We start from the raw sequence: 19,393 nt of genomic DNA on the forward strand, positions 1-19,393 counted from the left end.
TTTTGTTTGAAAGGGCACAACAATCAGGCACTCCACTTAAAGTCTGTTTTCATTTGTCTTACATTCTTCTGATACGTGTCCCAATATAAAAGACCTTAGAAAAGGCCAGCAATCGACCAAACTGCAAATCTAAGTCTATTGAAGACCAATCACTATACTTATTGGAAGGAATTACACAGAATGTGACTTCTGTTACTAAACTAAAACATGAGCCACCATAAACTTTATTTTTCCCAGATAAGCAATAAACATTAAGAGCATGTATTTTAACAAATATGACAAACCAACTTAACAGCACAAAGTTGGCTGATAAAATTAACACCACAGCACAATTTCAAAACTATAAGCAACTACCAAAAAAACCGCACCCACTCTTATTATGTAAACTTTTGGAGTAAGCAAACTACTTTAGCCTCACCTTTGTTTTCAGCTAGCAAAGGCTCTTCAAGACAAGACAACAGTAAGATCAAAAGACCCAGTTATTGAAAAATAACTAAGGAAAAATAAGAATTCAAGACTTGTTAACGTGTTTAAGTTACTAAGCTCGGGGCACTTCCCCAAGCTACAGCCATTTTAGATTCAGCCTTTCTTTTGAGTTTCACGGAGAGTAGGGAGAAGTAGACAGATGTAAAACAGAAAAAGTCCTCACTAAAACACTTAAAGATCGACCAGCTTTTTTCTTCAGATAGGGAGGAGTCGGTAGAGGCTGGACAGACGATCTAAATTAACGAAAACACCTCGCTACCAAGGGGAACCGGAACACTGGGGGCAGGGGTGCGGGGTTAAAGCTCTTCTTTCCCCCTCAGATACCCCACATTTGACTCACACGTTTTTTTCCCCTTAGATTTTTCCATCACTGGGAAACAAAAGCCCTTGGCTCTAATTTAAGAAGGAGAAAGAAAAAGTAACCGTAAACCAAGCTACTCAATCACCAATAAGCCGGAACGCCTGGAGAGGAGCCAGAGAGCCGCAGGTGAGCGTTCCGACCCGAAGAGCAAAGTTAAAGTAGGAGCGCTCTGGCTCTCGACGACGCTCGTGTGCAACGCTCCACGCGTGGGGGAAGGTGCCCCGTTCGAACCACACGACCCGTGGGCTCCGCTCCCGGTCCTCGGACCGACCTACACCCAACCACCTGTGTGAGAGCCTCCTTCAACTTGTTTCAACAGCCGGTCAGGCAGGCACCGGGTGGAGCCCTGCGCCGGATCACTCACGATCCCCTACTGCCCCGTTGTCGAGAACTCTCACTCACCGGGCAGTGGAGGGGCTACAGTTAGGGACCAGTCGCAGCGTCTGAGGGCGAGTCCCCAGCTTCCTGATCCGGCAGAGGTGGAGAGCCCACAACCATAACAAAGGTCTTCCCAAAATGGCTGCCCGGCCCACAAGGCCCAGGAGGGGCAGACCGGGTGGACGGGGAGGAGCGACGACCAGCCCGGCCCTCCCCCGATCTCACCCCGCCTCACACACGCCCACCCGTTCGCACCACCCACAAGGGCGCACGCGCATGCGCACGAGCCCTGTTCGGGGTGACCCCCGCCGGCGCCCCAAGCAGCCAACGTTTAGCCCAGGGGACGGCGGTTATTCCCTGCCCCGCCCCCAGCTCCCTCCGCTGCGTCTCTTGGCGGCGCCCCCGCCCCTCTACAGAGTTGAACACTGTCTTTCCTAGCGCCGCCTCAGAGGCAGAGACCAGCTGGATTTGGTACTCCCCTTCACATCTCCTCTCCAGGCACTAGGGCCTGGGCGCCGGTGAATGAGTGGGTGGGGGTGTGTATGTGCACCCGTTTTTCCCCGCCCCTTCATTCTGCACCTTCCCACAGCCCATCTCTCAGCAAGCGCACTTCTCCAAACTACATCTACAAATACTAACAAACCGGTTTTGTAGGCGCGTGTGTTTTCCGACCCTTTCCCACCTTCGGCGCCTTCCTTCTTTCACGTGCGCGCGCCGTTAAGACTCCAGCCCCCAGCAGGCCACACGGCCGGGCTTTGGCGGCCTGAGTGGCTGGTCCCGACGCACTACCCGCTGGGAGTGGTAGTTCCGCCCGACCGCTGGCGTCACGCCCCCGTCCCAGTACTGGGCGGTTTTCTGGCCAGAGCCTGCTCCAGTGCCAGGGCGGAGAAGCTGTTTCTTCAGCCCTAAGTCTCATTGGGTATCGCATAACGGGAAGGGGCGGCGCTGCCATGGCCGAGAAGGAAATAAAAGTGAAAGCCTATGGCGACTGAAAAGTGTTACTATTAGGAAGAATTGGCTGTGAATCTGTTCTGTACGAGAGGCTAAACCATGTGATATCCGGCAACCAGGAAGCTAGACTACCTAGAATCGGGAGGAATGGAGAAACTGGCTAGCGTGGGCTCCTGCAGCTCTCCTTTTGTTTTCAGATAAACGCGCAAATTGCCTGATGGTGTTTCCTTTGATAGACTGTGAAATGGAGGCCCGGAGAAGGGAAGGGACCTGCTCAAGGTCACAAAGCCCACAAATAAAAGTTAAAGCAGAGAGTGACAGGAGGAATAATCTAACTTACGGATCACCCTAAAGGCTCTTAACACACTTTTCATGAAAATAAAAGTCTTGCCCCTTGTTTTCTTTATTTCTTAACAAAATTTCCAGGCACCAGCAAAGAGAATGAAGTGGAACTTTTTTCCCCTTAAGTAGTACTAGTTCAGTACCTTAATGAGCTGTGAGATATGCCCAGGCTATCCTAGAAACCCCTTTTCAGTGCAAAGTCAAAAATGAGTTCCAGGGACTTCGCTGGTGAGCCACTGGCTAAGACTCTGCACTCTCAGTCTAAGGGGTTCCAGTTCGATCCCTGGTCGGGGAACTAGATCCCACATGCTGCAACTAAGACCCGGTGCAGCCAAATTAATAAATATTTTTTAAAAAGAAAAAATGAGTTCCAGAGATAGCAAGCAATTTGGCCAAGTCATACTTGACCTGGACTCCGAATCTCCTACCTTCTTATACCACCATCACTCCGTAATTGCACTCTACATTCCCGAACTCTGCTGTGCAGATTTTGTTGGCTGGGAAACCTGTACTAGAAAGGAAAGGACCATTTAAGTACCCTACAGACTTCAAAAGCCAGTTTCTACTAGAACTAAGATTTTACAGAAAACCCAGGGTGGGACCTAGTTAGCGCTGGTCAAGTTTCCACCCGGATTCATTTTTTTTGCTCTCAGGAAGTGAGGGGGGACTATTTATTCTCACTTGCCGGAAGTTTTTTTTTCCCAGAGTTCCGAGCTCTTCAGGTTTCTACTTCTGTGTGCGTCGCTGGCAAGTGAGTAGAAGGGCTGTTGCCACAGATGCAGGTTGGGAAAAGTGGTGGGGCACCAAGGCTTTGGTGTAAATTGAATCCGCGGGCACTGTTGAGCAAGATTTCCCGGGGATCTCTGCGTCCAGACCTCATCCCTTTTCTACTGATGTCGGCTCTAAGAGTTGCAGTTTGTAAGCACTTGTCACAGTGCCTAGGGAGTTCGGAAGGTTGGGGAGCATGTATATTTTTGAAATCCCTTAAAAAGGTGATTTTGAACAAACGTGAGTAGGTCGGTCCAGCAGGTATGTGTGTTTGGGAGTCAGGAATCGTGTATGTGTGGAAGCGTGTGTGTGTGTGTTCACTCAGTTGCGTCCGACTCTTTGTGATCCCATGCACTGTAGGCTGCCAGTTTCCTCTGTCCATGGAATTCTCCAGGCAAGAATACTGGAGTGGGTTGCCATTCCCTTCCCCAGGTAATCTTCCTGACCTAGGAATCAAACCTGGGTCTCCTGCATTGAAGGCAGATTCTTTACCATCTGAGCCACCAGGGAAGCCCATATTATCTAATTAACCGGGATAACTTAACTCCCTACTTACTTCCATATATGGAGAGATAGCCATTGACAGTCTGGTATACAGAATTTCTTGACCCAGCCCTAATATCTGTGATCAAGAAATTAGTTCACTGTTTGGTTTTTTTTCCCCCCAATAGGTGAGAAATTTATTACTAAAGGAATCTTTTGATAGACCTGCAAGGGGGCAGGCAAGGGGGCTTTGCCAAGTTTTTTTTTTTTTTTTTTAATCTGTGTTAGGTCTTAGATGTGACTCCTTGCGGCTGGAGAGCCTAGTTGCTTTTGCATGTGGGATCTTAGTTCCTCCACAGGGCTCAAACCACGTCCCCTGCATTGGGAGACTGCAGACTCTCAACCACTGGACCACCAGGGAACTCCCCAAGTTTTTAAATTAAGCAGCAACTGTGGGTTTTGGATTGTAGACACTTCTGTTTTTCTGGTTAATACTAGGACTCATGTAAACATGACAGATCTGGGTTCATAGTATTCTCATTCAGCCACGTACTGGTTGCTTACATTTTGTAAGGTGGGAATAATAGCTAGTTTGGTGGTTTTGTGTGTGTGTGTGTGTGTGTGTGTGTGTTTAGTGCCTGCTTTGTGTTAGGGACAGTGCTCAGCTTTTTACATCTATTAGCTTATTTAATTTTTATAGCGACCCTATGTAGTTATTATAAGCCTTAGGTGAGTGAACTGCACTATAATCAGGTTAAATAATTTGTCCAAAATCACATAACTAATACATGGTAGAGCCAGAATTCCAGCCCAGGTCATTTGACTCCAAAATCTGCACTCTAACTTAATAGATTATTAGTATCACTCAGCACCAAGTTGATGAGGTGACTGTATTAAATAAGTCAGTGCATATTAAACACATAGTTATAATGCCTGGTTCACAGCTAGTTGTATTGATTGCTATTATCATTACTTTTAAGCTATAAACTCCTAAGCCCCAAAATACATAACTAAGGAGAAAAAAGAAAGCAGACAAGCTATGACTTTCAGTGTTAAAGATAAGAAAGATGGCACTTCAAGGAAGCAATTTATCCAAGGTCACACGGTTGGGAAATGATAGAGGCATTTGTAAAAATCTAGATACACTCTCTGCATTACTCTTTACACCCAAGAGCAAAAGCTAAAATAATAGTTCAAAGAAAAGGATTTATTTACTACATGTTACTGATTTTTTTAAACATTAATGACTGTTTCCAAAGGAAACTGTTACATGGAAGAAATTCCCCCAAATTCCTATTTTTAAAAATTACGAAGTGAAGAAAATTAAATGACATCTTATTTTGTTCACAGCAGCATGCTTCTGATTCAGACCCTCCACTTAACTGTAAAAATACATTAATCAGAACTGTGTGGCATCTTCCTAAGCAAGACTTTCAATGGGAGCCAGTATGCTTCACTTCATCAGGAAGTGTTCTCAAGCATCTTCAAAGGTTGGTTTATTCAGCAAATATTTGAGCACTACTTTCCAAGCACTGCTTCACTGGGCAATAGTAGTAAAATAAAGAAGACAAAAATCCTTATCTTCATACTCTAGTTGATCTGGGTAAGAGTAAAATACAAATAAGTGAAAATATTTAATATGTCAAAGTGAAATATTTGGTATGTCAAATGGTAAGTGCTGTGGAGAACTACAGAGCAGGGAAGGGGAATAGGGACAGTAGACTTTTAAGTTTTGCATTTATAAATAGGGTGGTCAGAGTGAGGCAATGAGCGATGCAGATACCTCAGGGAAGAACATTCTAGACAAAAAGAAAAAAAAAACAGTTCTCAAGATGGACTCATTCCTAGCAACTTTGAGTAACTACCAAGATTCTTTAAATAGCTCTTTTGTTTTCTTTAATCCAGTATTTTCTGAGTTACAGTTGATCTGTGCAACTATTGAAGTATGGAATTTACTCACTAAAGAACAGAATCAGCAGAAGAGGTTATTGCTTTGGCCATGTTCCATGAACGGCACCGGGGAGTTTTTTTTAAGGCAAAGGAAAAAAAAACATATGGTCCAAGCCCTCAGGTCTACTGAGACAGACAAATGAATATGTGATTTTAATTCACTGTGAGAGTTATGATAGGAGTGTGCATAGGGTACTTATAGCAGAATTAAATCACATTGGAGAAAGCTTCCAGCTGAATTTTGAAAGGTAAGTTCCCTAGAGAGAAAAATGGTAATCTAAAATTCTAGGCAGAGACTTGTAGAAAGGCATGAAGCTATGAAAAGTCTGCAGTATCTAAAGCTTAATTTTCTTTACATAAAACAGAACTGCCATAGTAATTAGTGCAGCTTCTTAAGAGGCAGTTTAGAATGCCAAAAGCTAAAGACCTAGTCTTTATCTGTTCCTCCAGATCTTTCTTTCATGGGATAACATCACGGTTTCTATTCTGTAGTAGCTTCTTTTGGATGTTGTATAGTTATTTAATAGTCTTTGCAGCAATAACATCACCCTATGTGCCAACCTTTACGTTTGACATGCTAACAGAAAGCACATGGTTTGTTTTTATATTGTTTCATATTGTGACTAAAACATTTGGTGATTTTCTTTTTTAAGTCTGTTTCGTTGTCTTCTGGTTCTGTTTTCCCTGTAGATGCTGAAGTACACTTCCACAGTCAGACCAGGAGCCAGCAGGAGAATAGAAACACTTACTCACAAGACATGTCTTGAGCAGAACTTTTCCCCTTTGTTTTCGAGGCTTTGGCTTTTCTCATCCTTTCCAGCATGTGTGAACAAGACACAGTATTATCATACTTCCCTATGCAGTTTTAAGAAGAAGCAAGAGCAAGCAGTGCTTCCAGCCAGGCCACCACGAACCATCAGTTTCCTGCCTGACAGCCCAAAGCCAGCATTATACATAACTCTGGCAGGACTAATCCCCTTCGTTGCTCCACCACTGGTCATGGTGATGACAAAGACTTATATTCCCATGTTAGCTTTTACTCAGATGGCTTATGGAGCCAGTTTCCTTTCTTTCTTGGGAGGGATCAGATGGGGTTTTGCTCTGCCAGAAGGTAGTCCAGCCAAACCAGACTTCCTCAATTTAGCTAATAGTATAGCTCCTGTTGTGTTTTCATGGTTTGCTTTCTTTATTTCTGAAAGACTCAGTGAAGCTATAGTCACAGTAATAATAGGTTTGGGGATAGCATTACACACTGAACTTTTTCTCTTGCCCCATTACCCCAATTGGTTCAAAGCCCTGAGGATAGTAGTCACTTTAGTGGCCTTTTTTTCATTTGTAATCACTTTACTAGTGAAAGATTTTTATCCAGAGAAAGGACCCAAGGGACTTGGGCAAGTAAAATAAATATAAAACTACTCTATAGATAATGTTAGCATGTTGGTTAGAAGCCTTGTGTTTTGCAGTCATCTTTTTCTACCTCTCCTGTTTAGCTTTTTCCCAGGAAAGGTGATATTTTCTTTACAAACTATTTTTCATTTGTATAAATCTTTATCTTATAGAAATCACTGAGAAGCAGCTTGAAAACCCTTAAGTAAAATTCTCATTTAGTCTTTTTATGAGTTATAGTCATCCACTTAAAATTTTCAGTGTTTTAATTTTTGAAAAATGTAAATAAAAAAAGATGAAAAACACTGTGCTAGAGCTTTACGGTCATTGAAAACACACACACATAAACTCTCAGAGGAAAACTTCATGAGTGTCTGAAAATAATAGGTGGCTCTAGTGTGGAGTTTTCATTGCAGTTGCCCCGGGAAATTGCATTTCCAAGCTCATTTTACCTGGCATAACCTAGTTATTTGAACTGAAAGGATCTATGGCTTTAAAAGTCAGTAGGAAGCACTATCACAAGGGAAAGCTGTGTTCAAAGAAAAGCTGGACATATTTTCTGGTTTTATCAGGATATTTGGCAGAGTATAGACAGAACTTGATTTATGGACCTAACATTCCAGATTCCTATGTAATATTGTTCTTTATATCATCAGACTTTATTTTCACCTCAACAAACATCCACAACTGAGTGCTGTTTCCACTTTGGCCCTGACACTTCATTCTTTCTGGAGCTATTAGCAATTGCCTTCTGCTCTTCCCCAGTAGCATACTGGACACCTTCCTACCTGGGAGACTCATCTTCCAATGTCATATCTTTTTGCCTTTTCATACTGTTCACGGGGTTGTTAAAGTACCAGACCCACCTTACCTGTCTCCTGAGAAACCTGTGAGTCAAGATGCAACAGTTAAAACTGGACATGGAACAACTGACTGGTTCAAAATTGGGAAAGGATATTGTCACCCTGCTTATTTAACTTACATGCAGAATATATCATGCAAAATGTTAGGCTGGATGAATCACATGCTGGAATCAAAGACTGCCAAGAGAAATATCAACCTAAGATACGCAGATGATACCACTCTAATGACAGAAAATGAAGAGGACCTGAAGAGCCTCTAGATGAGGGTCAAAGAGGAAAGTGACCAAGCTGCCTTGAAACTTCCAACATTAAAAAAACTAAGATCATGGCATCCAGTTCTATAACTTCATGACAAATAGAAGGGAAAAAAGTAGCAGTGAAAGATTTTTTCTTGGGCTCCAAAATCACTGTGGACAGTGACTGCAAGCAAACCCAGGTCTCCTGCATTGCAGGTGGATTCTTTACCAGCTGAGCTACAAGGGAAGCTCAGATGTGAGTTGGACCATAAAGAAGGCTGAGCGCCAAAGAATTGATGCTTTTGAATTATAATGCTGGAGAAGGATCTTGAGACTCCCTTGGACTGTAAGGAGATCAAACCATCAATCATAAAGGAAAACAACCTTGAATATTCATTGGAAGGACTGATGCTGAAACTCCAATACTTTGGTCACCTGATGCGAAGAGCTGACTCACTGGAAAAGACCCTGATGCTGGGAAAGATTGAAGGCAAAAGGAGAAGAGGCAGCAGAGGATGAAATAATTAGAGAGCATCACCGACTCAATGGACATGAATTTGAACAAACTCCAGGAGATGGTGGAGGACAGAGGAGCCTAACTTGCTGCAGTCCATAGGGTTACAAAGAGTGGGACACAAGCTAGAAACTGAACAACAAGAAGTAGATACAACTTATCTTCAAACATAACACCAACTGGTAAAAAAAATACTTGAATAAAGCAACTAGTAAGATCCCCTGGAGAAGGGCATGGCAACCCACTCCAGTATTCTTGCCTGGAAAATCCCACAGACAGAGGAGCCTGGCGGGCTACAGTCCACTGGGTCACAAAGAGTCAGACACTACTGACATGACTTAGCATGCACACATGTACAAACTAGGAAAAGTCAATCTAGAGTCATTTTTATAATGTTCTATCTAGTTTTACAAGTCAACTCATACAGAAGCTTTTTAAAACAGTGAAAAAAATACCTTGGATTCTAACTTGAAAACCTAGTCTTTTCAGATGCTTAGTCTCATAAAAAGAAAAAAACATTTAAAATGTAAGAATATAAATTAGGAAATGGATATGATATATATAACCTTTGTATCTCTCTGTTAGTCACTCAGTCGTGTCCAACTCTTAGCGACCCCATGGACTGTATGGACTGAAGCCTGCCAGGCTCTGTCCATGGGATTCTCTAGGCAAAAATACTGGAGTGGGTTGCCTACCTTTGTATAAGTACTCAAATATTAGGTAAGAAATTTCATAAGTAAATTATATACATATAATTTCTACTTCAGTGATTCTTGCTGTGGAAAGATCATAATCTAGAGTAGTAACTTGTTTACTTTTTTGTGTGTTCAAGTCCCAATCCACAATATCTCAGAATGTGACCTTACTTGAAGACAGGGGTCTTTACAGAGGTAATAAGGTTAAAGTGAGATTATAAGGGTAGATTGTAATGTTATATTACTGGTGTTCTTATAACAAGAGAAATTTAGAGATAAACATGTATATAGAGAGAATACCAGTGAACATGAAGATCTACTTGCCAAGAAGCAGCCTTGAAGAGGTCTTTCCTTCTTAGCCCTCAGAAGGAACTAACTCCACCAACACCTTGATTGCAGATTTTGGAAATCCAAAACTGAGACAATACATTTCTGCAGTACTTGCAGTTAAATGAAACAGTCCTAGCAAACACATATAATACTATGGTGCTAGAGCTTGTTCTGATCATTGGGAAGTATACCAGTTAAAGCCTGTGCCTAAAATCACCAAACGATCCTTATTTATGTAGAGAAAAGTTTATGACAGCCTGATACTGAAGGAATGAAAGCTCATACTTTTCAGAAGATCCTTTTCAGATTCTACTCAGATTGTTTCAGTGAGAAAAATTACTTCTTTGCTTCTAAATTGCATGAGTACTACACAGACTTAGAACTTTTCTCTGATCTCAGTCTCTCATAATATGAGCAAGTCAGATGTTAAGCTAACTGACCCCTTATTTTTTCTCAGCCCCACCAACTGCATGCAGGATCTTAGCTCTCAGACCAAGGATCAAACCCATGCCCCCAAGTACACTGGACAGAATATTTAGAAGTATACTGAAATATTTTGGGGGAAGATCATGTTAATCAGTTCAGTCGTGTCTGACTCTTTGTGACCCCATGAACCACAGCATGCCAGGCCTCCCTGTCCATCACCAACTCTCGGAGTTCACTCAAACCCATATCCACTGAGTCAGTGATGCCATCCAACCATCTCATCCTCTGTCGTCCCCTTCTCCTCCCACCTTCAATCTTGCCTAGCATCATGGTCTTTTCAAATGAGTCAGCTCTTCCCAACAGGTGGCCAAAGTATTGGAGTTTCAGCTTCAACATCAGTCCTTCCAATGAATACCCAAGACTGATCTCCTTTAGGATGGACTGGTTGGATCTCCTTATAGTCCAAGGGACTCTCAAGAGTCTTCTCCAACATCACACTTCAAAAGCATCAATTCTTTGGTGCTCAGCTTTCTTTATAGTCCCAACTCTCACATCCATATATGACTACTGAAAAACCATACCCTTGATGAGACAGACCTTTGTTGACAAAGTAATGTCTCTGCTTTTTAACATGCTGTCTAGGTTGATCATAACTTTCCTTCCAAGGAGTAAGCGTCTTTTAATTTCATGGCTGCAGTCACCATCTGCAGTGATTTTGGAGCCCCAAAATATAAAGTCTGACACTGTTTCCCCATCTATTTCCCATGAAGTGATGGGACCGGATGCCATGATCTTTGTTTTCTGAATGTTGAGCTTTAAGCCAGCTTTTTCACTGTCTTTGACTTTCATCAAGAGGTTCTTTAGTTCCTCTTCCCTTTCTTCCATAAGGGTGGTATCATCTGCATATCTGAGGTTATTGATATTTCTCCTGGCAATCTTGATTCCAGCTTGTGCTTCTTCCAGCCCAGCGTTTCTCATGATGTACTCTGCATAGAAGTTAAATAAGCAGGGTGACAATATACAGCCTTGACGTACTCCTTTTCCTATTGGAACCACTCTGTTGTTCCATGTCCAGTTCTAACTGTTGCTTCCTGACCTGCATACAAGTTTCTCAAGAGGTAGGTCAAGTGGTCTGGTATTCCCATCTCTTTCAGAATTTTCCACAGTTTATTGTAATCCATGCAGTCAAAGGCTTTGGCATAGTCAATAAAGCAGAAATAGATGTTTTTCTGGAACGCTCTTGCTTTTTCGATGATCCAGCAGATGTTGGCAATTTGATCTCTGGTTCCTGGGCCTTTTCTAAAACCAGCTTGAACATGTGAAAGTTCACGGTTCACGTATTGCTAAAGCCTGGCTTAAAGAATTTTGAGCATTATTTTACTAGTATGTGAGATGAATGCAGTTGTGCATTCTTTGGCATTAGCCTGGCTTAGAGAATTTTGAGCATTATTTTACTAGTGTGTGAGATGAATGCAGTTGAGCATTCTTTGGCATTAGCTTTCTTTGGGATTGGAATGAAAACTGACCTTTTCCAGTCCTGTGGCCACTGCTGCTGCTGCTAAGTCACGTCAGTCGTGTCCGACTCTGTGCGACCCCATAGACGGCAGCCCAACACGCTCCCTGAGGTTTCCAAATTTGCTGGCATATTGAGTGCAGCACTTCCACAGCATCATCTTTTAGGATTTGAAATAGCTCAACTGGAATTCCGTCACCTCCACTAACTTTGTTTGTAGTGATGCTCCCTAAGGCCCACTTACTTCACATTCCAGGATGTCTGGCTCTAGGTGAGTGATCACAACATCGTGATTATCTGGGTTGTGAAGATGTTTTTTGTACAGTTCTTCTGTGTATTCTTGCCACTTAATATCTTCTGCTTCTGTTAGGTCCCTACCATTTCTGTCCTTTAGTGAGCCCATCTTTGTGTGAAATGTTCCCTTGGTATCTCTAATTTTCTTGAAGAAATCTCTAGTCTTTCCCATTCTATTGTTTTCCTCTATTTCTTTGCATTAATCGCTGAGGAAGGCTTTCTTATCTCTCCTTGTTATTCTTTGGAACTCTGCATTCAGATGCTTATATCTCTCCTATTATCCTTTGCTTTTTGGTTCTTATCTTTTCACAGCTATTTGTAAGACCTCCTCAGACAGCCATTTTGCCTTTTTGCATTTCTTTTTCTTGGGGATGGTCTTGATCCCTATCTCCTGTACAGTGTCATGAACCTCCATCCATAGTTCATCAGGCACTCTATCAGATCTAGTCCCTTAAATCTATTTCTCACTTCCACTGTATCATCAAAGGGATTTGATTTAGGTCATACCTGAATGGTCTAGTGGTTGACTGAAACCACTAGACCACTAGACTGAAACCACAATCACAAACAACTAGCCAATCTGATCACATGGACCACAGCCTTGTCTAACTCAGTGAAACTAAGCCATGCCATGTAGGGCCACCCAAGACGGGCGGGTCATGGTGGAGAGATTTGACAGAATGTAGTCCACTGGAGAAGAGAATGGCAAACCACTTCGGTATTCTTGCCTTGAGAACCCCATGAGCAGTATGAAAAGGCAAAAAGATAGGACATTGAAAGATGAACTCCCCAGGTTCGGTAGGCGCCCAATATGCTACTGGAGATCAGTGGAGAAAGAACTCCAGAAAGAGTGAAGGGATGGAGCCAAAACAAAAACACCACCCAGTTGTGGATGTGACTAGTGGTAAAGCAAGGTCCAATGCTGTAAAGAGCAATATTGTATAGGAACCTGGAATGTCAGGTCCATGAATCAAGGCAAACTGGAAGTGGTCAAACAGGAGATGGCAAGAGTGAACGTCGACATTCTAGGAATCAGCGAACTAAAATGGACTGGAATGGGTGAATTTAACTCAGATGACCATTATACCTACTCCTATGGGCAGGAATCCCTTAGAAGAAATGGAGTAGCCATCACAGTTAACAAAAGAGTCTGAAATGCAGTACTTGGATGCAACCTCAAAAACGATAGAATGATCTCTGTTCGTTTCCAAGGCAAGCCATTCAATATCACAGTAATCCAAGTCTACGCCCTGACCAGTAACTGTGAAGAAGCTGAAGTTGAACGGTACTATGAAGACCTACAAGACCTTTTAGAATTAACACCCATAAAAGATGTCCTTTTCATTATAGGGGGCTGGAATGCAAAAGTAGGAAGTCAAGAGATACCTGGAGTAACAGGGAAATTTAGCCTTGGAGTACAGAATGAAGCAGGGCAAAGACTAATAGAGTTTTGCCAAGAGAACACGCTGGTCATAGAAAACACCCTCTTCCAACAACACAAGAGAAGACTCTACACGTGGACATCACCAGATGGTCAACACTGAAATGAGATTGATTATATTCTTTGCAGCCAAAGATGGAGAAGCTCTATACAGTTAGCAAAAACAAGACCAGAAGCTGACTGTGGCTCAGATCATGAACTCCTTATTGCCAAATTCAGACTTATCATTTTAATAGTTGTTCAGAAAACAATTCAATGTAAAATTAAATGTGCAAATCCCTAAAGCTGAAACACTGAAATTCGTGGGCAATCCTTGTAATCTAAGAATGATACTAATAAACTAAGTTGATGAGTAATACAAGGAAAAGCAAAAAAATAAAAAATTCAAGACACTTTATTAGTACATTCTTTTTAAAACAATCTGTCATTTTCTAAGAAATAAGCATATTTACAATTACTTATTTTCAGGCATCGTCTGAATCTATTTAAGCCCAAACACTGATTGTCTTGATTGCATTTCCATCATAGTAGTACAAAATGGCTCCCTTCATACTGCCATTTTAGGCTGGCACCAGGCAATAATGAAAATTAAATGACAGGAAATTTTGTAAATCTCTTTTGAACACATTCTCAACTAGAAATATTAAAGGCACATGAGTTACAGCTTAGTTTATACATTATCTTGATACTTCATTCTTTGACATTTTACACATCCCAGTCAGCCACTGTGACCCTGCATACTTTCAGGATACCCGAAAGAATGCGACACAGAGCTTTCTGTCTGCACTAATAAGCTTTTCTTAAAATATACATATGGTTAAGTTGTGAAGGAAAGTATCCTTGTGGATCAATCCAAATATTTCGGACCTGAGTCTTTAATGCTTACCAAAGGTTTTCTATCTAAATAAGCCACTGATGCCTATAACATACTAAAGGACTTTCATAAAGAAAAGGGGAAATCAGGGATATAGATATCAAATCCTGGAACAGCTAGGTAAACCTAAATGTATAAGACCTTTAATGTATATGGCTCCAACTGACTAGTAGAAATAAAAGTGATGATCATATACACAAAATCTTTGTTTCAGAAATAGAGAACACTTCTTTAGAATGCTTCTTGGAGAAAGTTAAGTTTTGAGAAGCAGTTTTGGATCAGAAGCTTTTACATTTATAAGTTAGTGTATATAAAAAGTTGTACAGGGATCTACAATTCCATCTTCTCCAAGCCAGGCCGTGGCTTTGTACTAAGTTCATACTTAGGCTTGCCCAAGTATGAGTATGCTTCATAAAGCTTGGTAATCTAATAAATTCCCTCTTCCCAAAGCTACACATATTTTTGGAAAAAGGTGCATATGACCAGCTGGCCTCTATCACCCATACATCATCCTATTGCAATAAAGGACTGTCACTAAGAACCTCCTATTCATTTCTCTCTTGCATTCCAGCATCAAAACAAAAACATAAGTGAACAAGAGCTTTTTTTATGCTGTTATCAACAAGTGAAAATTTATATAAACAGCTAGATATTTCCAACATGTCCCTCCCAGTATACCTGCTGCCAATAAAAAGTTTGGGGTTAGTGAAAAGTAGGAATAAAATAGAAGTAGGAAGTTGTCTCATTGGCTTTTCTCTATAATTTAAGCCATGGCCATGGAATAATGTGCTCTGAGCTGAATCATGAATGTATAGACATCTTTAAACTGTCTCATTTGATATTTTTACATCACACAATGGTCATGTTATAGCTTAAATTGAACTGGAAAAGCCGCTAAAGGAACTATTTGCCAATAAGCTTCTGGCAAATTCTTTTTACAACTAGGACTCTACTCCTAACTGGACAATTCTAGAGCATAAACAGCATCTGTTGATCAGCTTGGCAAATTTGTGAGAACTCTTTATTAATTTAGGATATGTTCCACTATCACTTCTCACTCAAATTCTTTAAAAAAATTCTTTAGTCATTTTTCTACCAAATTCACAGAAAACAGAAAGGGTCCTATCACCAAATACAACTGTGATGTGCAAAAGGTGAGATTCTGCATTTTCAAAATGTTTCTTTTGCTGTCTTAATGCTTTCTATTTCATAGTACAGCAACACCTCCTTCACAACGACTGGTAATCATATTGCCAATTTCTGTCCATGTATCTGAATGAGGGTTATAAACTTCAACTGAGTCCAAGGTACCTGGAGCCAAGAAATCGTGGCTGGAAGATCGACCTCCAGAAACATACAGAAGCCCATTGACTGCCACAACACACAGGCCTGCTCTAGGCACCTTCATTGAGGCAACTTCAACCCACTTTTCCTAAATAAAAGAAAAAAGAAGTTTGCAGTGTTATAACATGGTAACACAGAAAAGTGCTGAGAAATCAGATACTCTGGTTCTCTTTACATGTTTAAATTTCAAACTTACAACCTAGTCATATTTTTATTTTAAATAGAATATTTTATTTTAAATATTTTAAATAGAAACTTTTAGTAGGTGTAGACAAAGTAGTAAATTTAGAGGAAAATAATGAAAAATTTATCTGTGATTAATTATAAATTATGATCACCAAGAGATAATATAGAAATTCTATATAGGCAAGAATTCAGAGAAACTAGTTCTATGAAATACAAGTATGTAATTCAAACACACACCACACAAACTCACAAAGTTCAAGGGAGAAGAAAGCTTACAAAAGGGCTTTTTTGCATCTATAATATAATAGGCCTCATAAATCTCCAAGAGAACAAGAAACAACACTGGCCAAATTTATTTTAACATGGAATCTTTTTTTTTCAAGGACATCTAGTACACCTAGTAAAATATAAAACATATTTTCAGAAAGATAGTATATAGATCAGGGATTGGAAACTAGGGCCTATTTTTTTAAGCCTACAAACTACGAATGATCTTTCCACACTAAAAGGTTATTAAAAATATATATATGTCAAAAGAAGAGATTGCATGTAGCCCCCAAGGCCTAAAACATTTACTATCCAGTCTTTTAATAGAAAGTTTGCTAACTCTTGGCATATATTATTCATTGAAGCAATGTCAGTAAGCTGCTATAGACAAAATGACAAAGTCCAACTCCAGGGAAACTGTCTATACCCAGAAAACAAGAGGCTAAAAAAAGGTCCTGAGAAATAATCAAGGGAGAAAAGAAAATGTTTCCAGATTAAAAAATAATAATAATTTGAAAATAAAGCATATGATGAACAAAATTTATAAAATCATAAAAAATGAAGAGAGATTATGCATCAGTGCTAGAGAGTGAATTTCTTGAGGCAAGTTGATGAGTCGGACATGAATGAGCGACTGAAAAACAATAAATCCATATTTCACAAAATATGTTCCCTGAAACTTTCCCTCCCAAGATGTTTCACAAACAAAAGTAAGGGCTTTGTGGTCACTTAAATGTGAGAGATTTTAACATAAAGATTCATGAAATACCTTATTTTAATAAATTGTGTAAAGAAGTCCTAAAGAAATTTATTTAACTTTATTTAATCCTGTCACAGTAATCCAAGTCTATGCCCCAACCAGTAATGCTGAAGAAGCTGAAGTTGAATGGTTCTATGAAGACCTACAAGACCTTTTAGAACTAACACCCAAAAAAGATGTCCTTTTCATTACAGGGGACTGGAATGCAAAAGTAGGAAGTCAAGAAACACCTGGAGTAACAGGCAAATTTGGCCTTGGAATACGGAATGAAGCAGGGCAAAGATTAATAGAGTTTTGCCAAGAAAATGCACTGGTCATAACAAACACCCTCTTCCAACAACACAAGAGAAGACTCTACACATGGACATCACCAGATGGTCAACACCAAAATCAGATTGATTATATTCTTTGCAGCCAAAGATGGAGAAGCTCTATACAGTCAACAAAAACAAGACCAGGAGCTGACTGTGGCTCAGATTATGAACTCCTTATTGCCAAATTCAGACTTAAATTGAAGAAAGTAGGGAAAACCACTAGACCATTCAGGAATGACCTAAATCAAATCCCTTATGATTATACAGTGGAAGTGAGAAATAGATTTAAGGGCCTAGATCTGAGAGAGAGTGCCTGATGAACTATGGACGGAGGTTTGTGACATTGTACAGGAGACAGGGATCAAGACCATCCCCATGGAAAAGAAATGCAAAAAAGCAAAATGGCTGTCTGGGGAGGCCTTACAAATAGCTGTGAAAAGAAGACAAGTGAAAAGCAAAGGAGAAAAGGAAAGATATAAACATCTGAATGCAGAGTTCCAAAGAATAGCAAGAAGAGATAAGAAAGCCTTCCTCAGTGATCAATGCAAAGAAATAGAGGAAAACAACAGAATGGGAAAGACTAGAGATCTCTTCAAGAAAGTTAGAGATACCAAGGGAACATTTCATGCAAAGATGGGCTCGATAAAGGACAGAAATGGTATGGACCTAACAGAAGCAGAAGATATTAAGAAGCGGTGACAAGAATACACAGAAGAACTGTACAAAAAAAACTTCATGACCCAGTTAATCATGATGGTGTGATCAGTGACCTAGAGCCAGACATCCTGGAATGTGAAGTCAAGTGGGCCTTAGAAAGCATCACTACAAACAAAGCTAGTGGAGGTGATGGAATTCCAGTGGAGCTATTTCAAATCCTGAAAGATGATGCTGTGAAAGTGCTGCACTCAATATGCCAGCAAATCTGGAAAACTCAGCAGTGGCCACAGGACTGGAAAAGGTCAGTTTTCATTCCAATCCCAAAGAAAGGCAATGCCAAAGAATGCTCAAACTACCACACAATTGCACTCGTCTCACACGCTAGTAAAGTAATGCTCAAAATTCTCCAAGCCAGGCTTCAGCAATACGTGAACCGTGAACTTACTGATGTTCAAGCTGGTTTTAGAAAAGGCAGAGGAACCAAAGATCAAATTGCCAACATCCGCTGGATCATGGAAAAAGCAAGAGAGTTCCAGAAAAACATCTATTTCTGCTTTATTGACTATGCCAAAGCCTTTGACTATGTGGATCACAATAAACTGTGGAAAATTCTGAGAGAGATGGGAATACCAGACCACCTGACCTGCCTCTTGAGAAATCTGTATGCAGGTCAGGAAGCAACAGTTAGAAGTGGACAGGGAACAACAGACTGGTTCCAAATAGGAAAAGGATTATGTCAAGGCTGTATATTGTCACCCTGCTTATTTAACTTATATGCAGAGTACATCATGAGAAAGGCTGGACTGGAAGAAACACAAGCTGGAATCAAGATTGCCAGGAGAAATATCAATAACCTCAGATATGCAGATGATACCACCCTTATGGCAGAAAGTGAAGAGGAACTAAAAAGCCTCTTGATGAAAGTGAAAGAGGAGAGTGAAAACGTTGGCTTAAAGCTCAACATTCAGAAAACGAAGATCATGGCATCTGGTCCCATCACTTCATGGGAAATAGATGGGGAAACAGTGGAAACAGTGGCAGACTTTATTTTTCTGGGCTCCAAAATCACTGCAGATGGTGACTGCAGCCATGAAATTAAAAGATGCTTACTCGTTGGAAGGAAAGTTATGACCAACCTAGATAGCATATTCAAAAGCAGAGACATTACTTTGCCAACAAAGGTCTGTCTAGTCAAGGCTATGGTTTTTCCTGTGGTCATGTATGGATGTGAGAGTTGGACTGTGAAGAAGGCTGAGCGCCGAAGAATTGATGCTTTTGAACTGTGGTGTTGGAGAAGACTCCTGAGGGTCCCTTGGACTGCAAGGAGATCCAACCAGTCCATTCTGAAGGAGAAGAGCCCTGGGATTTCTTGGGAAGGAATGATGCTAAAGCTGAAACTCCAGTACTTTGGCCACCTCATGCGAAGAGTTGATTCATTGGAAAAGACTCTGATGCTGGGAGGAATTGAGGGCAGGAGGAGAAGGGGATGACAGAGGATGAGATGGCTGGATGGCATCACTGACTCAATGGACATGAGTCTCAGTGAACTCCGGGAGTTGTTGATGGACAGGGAG

The 19,393-nt window shown here is 40.9% G+C and overlaps 3 protein-coding genes across 22 annotated transcripts in view; 1 reads left to right on the forward strand and 2 right to left on the reverse strand.

Annotated features, from left to right (window-relative positions):
• Positions 1–3,161, reverse strand: part of GPBP1L1 (GC-rich promoter binding protein 1 like 1) — a 73,206-nt gene extending 70,045 nt beyond the window's left edge. For 3 of the 13 annotated variants that reach the window (XM_086386129.1, XM_086386070.1, XM_086386025.1), the window contains exon 1: positions 1,869–1,927. The gene's annotated coding sequence lies outside the window, so the exon portion shown is untranslated. Of the gene's footprint in view, positions 1–932; positions 1,361–1,864; positions 1,968–2,946 lie in introns of those variants that run through there. The other 10 variants (XM_086386119.1, XM_086386062.1, XM_086386015.1 and 7 more) reach the window with 5 other exon arrangements.
• A 56-nt stretch (positions 3,162–3,217) lies between these two features.
• Positions 3,218–7,410, forward strand: TMEM69 (transmembrane protein 69). Of its 3 annotated transcripts, none has more exons than XM_086386167.1 (3): positions 3,218–3,547; positions 5,120–5,259; positions 6,410–7,410. In XM_086386167.1, the coding sequence occupies exons 2-3, from the start codon at positions 5,206–5,208 to the stop codon at positions 7,121–7,123; spliced, it is 768 nt and encodes a 255-aa protein (XP_086242293.1). In that variant the 5' UTR covers positions 3,218–3,547; positions 5,120–5,205; the 3' UTR covers positions 7,124–7,410. The 3 variants fall into 3 exon arrangements, with proteins under 3 accessions (XP_086242293.1, XP_086242271.1, XP_086242282.1); XM_086386145.1 differs by having other exon boundaries at positions 3,218–3,269; XM_086386156.1 differs by having other exon boundaries at positions 3,218–3,269; positions 5,123–5,259.
• A 6,383-nt stretch (positions 7,411–13,793) lies between these two features.
• IPP (intracisternal A particle-promoted polypeptide) overlaps positions 13,794–19,393 on the reverse strand; it is a 36,848-nt gene continuing 31,248 nt past the window's right edge. For all 6 annotated transcript variants that reach the window (XM_086385995.1, XM_086385975.1, XM_086385938.1 and 3 more), the window contains one exon: positions 13,794–15,723. In XM_086385995.1, the coding sequence (XP_086242121.1) occupies positions 15,710–15,723 (14 nt within the window). In that variant the 3' untranslated portion in view covers positions 13,794–15,709. The remainder of the gene's footprint in view (positions 15,724–19,393) is intronic.

The sequence above is a fragment of the Bos grunniens genome, chromosome 3 (genome assembly GCF_055505025.1).
Source record: "Bos grunniens cultivar Pamir isolate PY7600 chromosome 3, Bosgru_T2T1.0, whole genome shotgun sequence".
NCBI lineage: Eukaryota > Metazoa > Chordata > Mammalia > Artiodactyla > Bovidae > Bos > Bos grunniens.